The sequence below is a fragment of the Bubalus bubalis genome, chromosome 12, assembly GCF_019923935.1.
Source record: "Bubalus bubalis isolate 160015118507 breed Murrah chromosome 12, NDDB_SH_1, whole genome shotgun sequence".
Classification (NCBI taxonomy): Eukaryota; Metazoa; Chordata; class Mammalia; order Artiodactyla; family Bovidae; genus Bubalus; species Bubalus bubalis.
In genome coordinates, this window is record NC_059168.1 from 47,633,361 (window position 1) to 47,641,337 (window position 7,977).

Consider the following 7,977-nt stretch of genomic DNA (forward strand, 5'->3'; position numbering starts at 1 on the left):
GGAAGAAGGTCTTTTCCTCTGTGGGCACCCAGATTCCCCTGTCCGAGTTCCCCAGATGTGGGCCAGTCACTAACTCCTCTTAGTCTCAGCCCTCAGGGCCCAATTCGCGGGGACCTAAAGCCCCAAGTTGTCGGTGCCAGGGCCACTTTGAATGAGGTCAAAGGAAGTGGACATTTCTCTTGCCTTCCTGCTCGCTCACCCTCCCTTCTAGAAATCTCTCATTTCTATGTTCTGCCTCTGTCACACCCACAAGAGAGCCCTTCCAAGGGCCACGTCCAACCATCCTTGTCCTAGTTCTCCACCCGGCCAGATTGCCTCGAAGGCCCCATTCACAGACCCCCCACACGCCCACCCGTCTCTGGGCTGGAGGGTAACAACCGCGAAAAGGAGGGCGACTCTCTTCTCCGCGGGGCTTCAAGTGACATCACATCCTCCGAATGCGAAATCGGGCTAGGCGGCCGGTCGAAGGGCGAAACTTCCCCCGGCCCGGTTGGTGATCCACCGGCTCCTGCGCGCCTCGGAGTTTCTGCGGCGGGGAGAGCGCCATGGCCTCACTCTTGACCGCCTTGATCCTGCCGCTGGCCCTGCTGCTGCTCGGTGAGTTGGCTACCCCTGGGGGAAGCGGGGGCGGGGCTGGCATGGGATGGGGGGGGGGGGGGTCGGGGGGGTGCGGCACGGGGTTCCCGGCTCAGTCTCGCTGCCCGTGTCCCGCAGATGCCGCCAAGGTCCTCGGGTCGCTCTCGTTCCGGATGTCGCCGACGCAGAAGGAGACTAGACTGGGCGAGAAGGTGGAGCTGCAATGCGAGTTGCTGCAGTCCGGCATGGCGTCAGGGTGCTCCTGGCTCCGCCAGATACCCGGGGACGACCCCAGACCCACATTCTTAATGTACCTCTCCCCTCAACGGGTCAAGCTAGCCGAGGGACTGGACCCCAAACACATTTCCGGCTCCAGGGTCTCCGGCACCAAATTCCAGCTCACCCTGATCAGCTTCCTCGAGGAGGACCAAGGCTACTATTTTTGCTCCGTCGTGAGCAACTCGATCCTGTACTTCAGTAACTTCGTGCCTGTCTTCTTGCCAGGTTCGGGCGCCCTGGGTGGGCTTTGGGGTTCACGTCTGAGTCCCTTTTTCACACGGACACCGCTACGTTCGAGTCTCTTGGGGTTCGAGCCTCTGGGGGCTACTTAGATACTGTTCCCAATTCACAGAGGAGAAAACTGAGGCTAGGGTGCGACTGGGTAGTAATTCAAAGTGACTTTTTAGGTCTGGTTGATCTGGGCTCGAGTTCCAGGCTAGTATGATCCTGGGCAAGTTATTGCACTTCAATTATCTGAGCTTCCCTCTGCTGGTCAGTAGAAGGCGGGTGTCCCACCGTCCCACCCCCGCCTCCTCCAAGCCCTCGAGGTTTCTGGTGGGGCCCTGGAGAGAGGCCGGGCGGAAGGGCACGGGCCTCTGTGTTCATGTCCAAGGCACCCAGTGCACTCAGACTACCAGGTGGTCTTTCAGCATCTCCCTGCGCTGAGCGCCGAGCTCCGCTGAGCCTCTACGGCTCCTCCAGTGGCTAATCCGGAGGGAGCGCCCCCTTGGCAAAAGCTGGCGGAGAGGTGGGAAGGGTTCGCTGCCACAGCTTCAACGCGGCCCCTAACCACTCTCCGTTGCTCCCGCAGCGAAGCCCGCCACCACGCCGGCGATGCGGCCATCCACGCGGGCGCCCACCAGCGCGCCGCAGACTAGGTCGATCTTTCCGCGCTCAGAGGTGTGCCGGACCTCTGCGGGCAGCGCAGGTGAGGCGGGCGCAGCAAAGGCCCTCGCTGGGGCCCCACTGATCTTCCTAGCAGCCCAAGCGGTGGGGAAACGAGAGCCAGAACCGGGAAAGGGACGTGCCCGCGTCAGCGGGGTGGGATAGGGTCGCGGGGGTGGAGAGGGGGGAAGGTTTCCCAGGGTGGGGGGAGATCCCGAGCCCTCTCCTAAATGTCCGCGTCTTCTGTGTCGTCAGTGGACACGAGCCGGCCGGACTTCGCCTGCAATGTCTACATCTGGGCTCCCTTGGTCGGGACCTGCGGCGTCCTTCTCCTGTCATTGGTCATCACAGGCATCTGCTACCGCCGTAAGTCCTGGGGAATCGCGCGGGAAGACAGCCCGATTTTTGCAGCGCTTTGCTCTAGGCAGCCCTTGCGGGCAGTTCAGTTGGGTTCGGATTTCTGGAACTTTGAGCTGCACCGCAGGGCCAGGCACTGCCTATGTCTTTCGTGGAGAGAGTACGCGGGGAAAACCCCTTCTCTTTCCACACCCCGGGAAGTTTTTAGGAGGGCAGAGCCCCATCCCCGGAGCCGCAGCGGCAGGGGTGGGTGTTCCACCCGCAAAGCCCGCAGGTCTGGGCTTATTACAAACGCCTGGGATGGGGATGGGGGCAGGGCGGGGCCCGGCTGTGGCCCGGGGACCAGTGCCCAGGAAGCCCGGGTCAAAACCACTACAGGCAGTGGTTTATCCTCGGCCCCCTCCTTGTGAGCCCCCACCCCAATTTGGATCCTACTGCAGGTGGCCGTACTAACCCACGTCCACCCACGTCTGTATTTGCAATGCTTTTTAAATTGATGTAAAGAGGGGTGGGAAAGAAGACCTCACCTCAGTTCTCAAGAGTTAAATGCTACTTACTGCATAGCACTGTATTCAATATCTTGTAATTATCTATAAGGGAAAAGAACCTGAAATATTTATTTACATATACATGTATATATACATTTACATATATATGTATATGTGTTATTCCCTCAGTCACATCCGACTCTTTGGGACCCCATGGATTGTAGCCCACCAGGCTCCTCTGTCCATGGAATTTCCCAGGCAAGAATACTACAGTGGGTTGTCATTTCCTCCTCTAGCGGATCTTCCTGACCCAGGAATCAAACCTGGATCTCCTGCATTGCAGGCAGATTCTTTATCATCTGAGCCACCAGGGAAGCCCCATATATTTACCTATATATATATTTACATATATAAAAACTGATTCACTTTACTATACATCTGAATCTAACACAATATTGTAAATCAACTATACTTCAATTTTTTACTTTTAGTAATAATTATTAAAACCATAAAATGTAAATATATTATGCTTTATAGCTTGTGTTTTAGTAAATTAATCTTCTTTTCAGTGTCAATCATTATTATGCACTGTCATTTTACAAGTTTATTTTATTATGATGTATTTCTTCCAAATATTTACTTATTTGGCTGTGCTGGGTTTTAGTTGCAGCACTCGGGATCTTTTATTAATAGTTTTAGCATGTAGGATCTAGTTCCCTGATCAAGGATCAAACCCTGGCCCTCTGCATTGGCAGTGTGGAGTCCTATACACCTGACCACCAAATACCTATGATGTATTTTTTATAATGTTGATGTAGTTATTGTTTGCTTTGGAAAAAATAGTCATAGCCACACTAGAAAAAACTTATAATCCTAAATAAACAGGAAAAGTGAAGCAGAAATCATGTTTGGAACTGTTGGTCATGGTGAGATAATCATCTTACCCCTTCTTTTTCCTTAACCAGGGAACCGAAGACGTGTCTGCAAATGTCCCAGGTGAGTCTCTTATAATCTCTGGACCTGCTCATCCCAGGCAGCAGATGGTGGGGATCTTTTCCAGACAGAGACCATGGCAGCAGAGTCCTGAGGTCCAGGGAGTTACTATAGTGTCTGAACAGATGCAGGCAGAAGGGGGACACTGGGGAGGACATGGAGGCAAAGCTGGACTAATGAAAAGAGCAGTGTGATTTCAGGAAATGTCCATCTTATTTGGCCTAACCTGAAGTATTCCCCCATTTAATCCTATATCCATGCGTGCTCAGTCATGTCTGACTCTTTGCAACCCTGTGGACACCCACCAGACTCCTCTGTCCCTGGGATTCTCTAGGCAAGAACACTGGAGTGGGTTGCCATTTCCTCCTCCAGGGCATCTTCCCGACCCAGGGCTCGAACACACTTCTCTTTTGTCTTCTGCGTTGGCAGGCAGATTCTTTACTACTGCACCACCTGGGAAGCCCCCAAAGACCCGACGTTCTTTTATCTGGACAATTCCATCTGAATCTTGTTTTTTCTTTCTTTTTTTCATAAATATTGATTTCTTTCTTTTAAAGTTTTTATTTATTTGGCTGCACTGGGTCTTCATTGTGGCGCACAGGATCTTTAGCAGCGCATGTGAACTCTTAGCTGCAAGCATGTGGGATCTAGTTCCCTGACCAGGGATCAAACCTGGGCTCCCTGCATTGGGAGCACAGAGTCTTAGCCACTGGACTATTAAGGAAGTCTGAGTCTTGTTGTTTTCTTAAGAAAACTTTTTTTTTTTTCTTTCCCATTGGTTTAGTCTAGCTTTTGGGGGTGGGAGGGGAGAGTCAGTTTTATCACCTGAACTAAATATCACTTGATTTAAAAAAAAAAAAAAGGCCTCAGTTGCTCATTTCCCTGTGGCAACTCAGGGCCTTGATTTACTGCCAAGGACTGGAGGGGGAAGAAGGGGAAGTCAGGGATAGAGGCAAAGAACTACCTGGCATTTCAAGTGACTCCCTCAACCAATTCCAGCCCATGATCATTCTGACATGATCAGGAAAAGACGTAAGTGAAAAATGGTGTCTGAAAGAGAGGCCTCAGTCTCCTTTCTCCTTCCAGCTTAGTCTGAGGCAGCACTGCCCTAACATCTAGCAAGTGCCCTCTCTAGCCCAGCACAGTGATGGGAGTCACACCCAGGGAATTCCTTATGCTCACAGCAACCCAATAGGGGAACACCACAGTGCCATCTCACAGATTACTGGCTCAGAGATCAGGAAATCTAGTCAAGGTGGCAGAGTCATGCTTACACGTTAGCTATCAATAATGCTGTTATTTAGTTGCTCAGTTGTGTCCAACTCTTTGCGACCCCATGGACTATAGCCCACCAGACTCCTTTGTCCATGGGATTTCCCAGGCAAGAATACTGGAGTGGGTTGCCTTTTCCTTCTCTGGAGGATCTTCCCGCCCCAGGAATTGAACCCGCATCTGCTGTTTGGCTGGTGGATTCTTTACCACTGATCCACCCATCAATAATATTGGGTTGACCAAAAAGTTCATTTAAGTTTATCCCAAAACCCAAATGAACTTTCTGGCCAACTCAATCATAATAACCTTAAAGTTTACCAGTGCTTTATATATATGAATATATATAAAGTTTTTAAGTTTCAAGTTTCATAACAACCTTTAAAGTAGTCAGTGTGGTTACCATTCTATAGATGAGGAAACTGAGGCTTAGGATCTTTAGTGACTTGTCTGAGGCCATACTGCTAGCAAGCAGGAGAGTTGCAACTTCTGTTCAAAGCCCAGGCTCCTCTCTGTGGTTGGGGGCCAGGGCAGAGAGGGTTAACGATAACCAACTCTATTCACCAATTCCTTTCAGTAGATGAAAATGTTTCAAGTTTTATACCTGAGGTTTGCATTGCACACTCCTTGATATTTCTCTGCAGAAACCCAAGTTCAGTGTCTTATACATTGTTATTTTTTAACAATGGAAATGTAATGAATTTCCAATGCATATACTAAAGGTGATATACCAATGGATACCCTTTAAGAGCAGAGAAGGATTTTTTAGCAGTTTCAATATTGGAAAGTTTTTGGAGGAGAATCATCTGTTATCTCTATCTTTTCTGAAATTTTGAAATGAGTAACTGAGAATAAAACTCTGTCCCAAAATACAAAACCATGCAGATTAAAACTATGAGAAATTCACACACCTGAGTTAATAAGCTCAGTGATGACCAAGGGCAGCTCAGCTTCAACCCAGATGTTTTGGAGGATGGTGTGTACAGACATGACACTCACGATGAATCAGCCCATTTAGAAGGTGCTAGCCCAGTAGTGAATTAACACATCAAATTTGGGTTATCAAAGGGAATTTTAGGTAAAGTAGCTCTACTTGACTGACAGACGGTGGTTCATTCACATCCTCCCCTATCGCTGTGATCCTCTCAAGGGCTGAGAATCAACTCAGATGATGGCTTGGTTATCAGCTTGCTTCTCACACCTCCATGGGGACCTTGACAAAGTCTCCAAGAAGCTAGACTAACTGGCTTCAGATGCTGCCTCCAACCCCTCCTAGCTATGTGACCTTGGGCACATTCTCCAGCCTCTCATCTCAAGATGGCACAAGGAAAGTTCTTGGCAGGGTTGCTGAGGTCCTTCACCTAGTCCCATGCCGGTGGCCTGGGGACAAGTCCTCAGACCCCTCTGAAGGCTGGGAAGCTGGTGGAGGTGTGTGTGGGTAGACATGAGTGGATGCTGCATCGAATTTCAGGGGCTCTTGCTGCACTGACAGTCACCCACCTCTCTTTCAGGCCTGTGGTCCGACAAGGAGGCAAGCCCAACCTTTCAGAGAAATATGTCTAACATGGCGATGGGCCCCGTGACAGCCACTACAAGACTTCACACTGAGAACTCTCCTGAGATCCTTCCCTTTTGATTTCTCCCATGCTTCCTTCCTTCTTGTTATTCTTGTTTTTCATGGGGGTGGGGTGGGAAGAGTTACTTTTTCTTTATTATTTACTTTGATACAAAACAAGACACTCGTGTCTAAGGCATACCACAAGGGTTATCATGCTGTTGTGCTCCCATACTCGGGTTGAGGGCGGGCGGGCCAGAGCTACCGCAAGCTCTATTCTCAGAACCTGGCTGTGAGAACTGGTGGGGGCCTCGGCACCCACTCAGCCCCAACTTCTCCTCCACACATTTTACAAAGGAGGACGCTGAGGCCCAGAGATGGGGAACAGCTGGATCAGAGTCCTAGCAGGGCTCCACACAACTGAGGTCTTTCTTCTGGAGGCCTCTGTCTCAGCGTGGGGAGCTGGATCTCAAGCCTCAGAGAACTAGTTATTTCTGAAGCATCTGTGATAGATCCATGACTGCACCCAGAGCCTCGATGAGGTAATGAAATAGGACAAGAAAACTTGACAGAGTTCTGTGATACTGCTGAACAGGATCAGATTATTTTTTTATAATCAAGCGTGAAATGATACAGATAATAGGAATTCTTCCAATGAAGTGGAAGAAGTGAACCAAACGATGGAAAATGAGCAACCTGACCTCTGAAGAAAATCTCTGGGAAATCCCAGCCTGGAGATGGTTCTCCCAGCCCTTGTGTTGCAGAAGGACCTATGAAAGAAGAGAGGCCACCCTCTGCAAGCATGATTTGAACGTTAGGAAAGCTGAATGGAGTTCAAGTCTCTCTAAACATTGAGATTCCGTATTCAAACATGCTCCTGGGTTATCGGTGAGTTTTTATAGTTTGTAAAGGGAGAATTGGGACCAAGCAGCTGGCACAGGCCCTGGCCACCCCAGGCTAGCAGCTGAGGGGATGTGCAGACACTCTGGTGAGGAGGCTACGAGCGCAGCTCCAGCCCTACAAGGCATTTCCTTTCTTACTGTGTTCTGCAAAAAATGCATGCTCACTGGGAGAAAAAAATGTAGCTAAGGTATTAAGAATCATCCGTAATTCTTTACCTCAGGGATAATCCATTGTTAATATTATGGGCTACATTCTTCCTGATTATTTTCTGTGCCTACATATAAAATATATAATTTTTTAAAATGGGATTGCACTATGCTTTTATAAATGGCTTTAATAAACAAACATTTATGGCTTACTTCTTAATAGCAAAGTCGTATTTCATTTTTGGTTGTGCCATTATTTATCCATGACTTGATATTTCATTGTTTCCAATCTTCCACTACTGTAATAACAAATACTACTAAAAAGTTGCAGACATCTTGAGGACAAATACCTAAAATTCTGGGGTCACTGCCCACTTTCACCTCAGACTCCCCATTTTCACATCAATCAAAATAAATTCGTCTCTTCTTGTATCATCTTCCTTCATTTTGTTCTTCCTTGGTAACAGATGAGTTGCTACTCCTCTCGTAATACATCACAAAATCTTCATTTTGTCTTTCAGGTGAA

General features: G+C 49.0%; 1 protein-coding gene across 1 annotated transcript; it reads left to right on the plus strand.

Annotated features, from left to right (window-relative positions):
• The first annotated feature begins 348 nt into the window (after positions 1 to 348).
• CD8A (CD8a molecule) lies at positions 349 to 7,663 on the plus strand. The gene is made up of 6 exons (XM_006074749.4): positions 349 to 597; positions 715 to 1,080; positions 1,667 to 1,783; positions 1,996 to 2,106; positions 3,551 to 3,581; positions 6,359 to 7,663. The coding sequence occupies exons 1-6, from the start codon at positions 546 to 548 to the stop codon at positions 6,408 to 6,410; spliced, it is 729 nt and encodes a 242-aa protein (XP_006074811.1). The 5' UTR covers positions 349 to 545; the 3' UTR covers positions 6,411 to 7,663.
• The last annotated feature ends 314 nt before the right edge of the window (positions 7,664 to 7,977 follow it).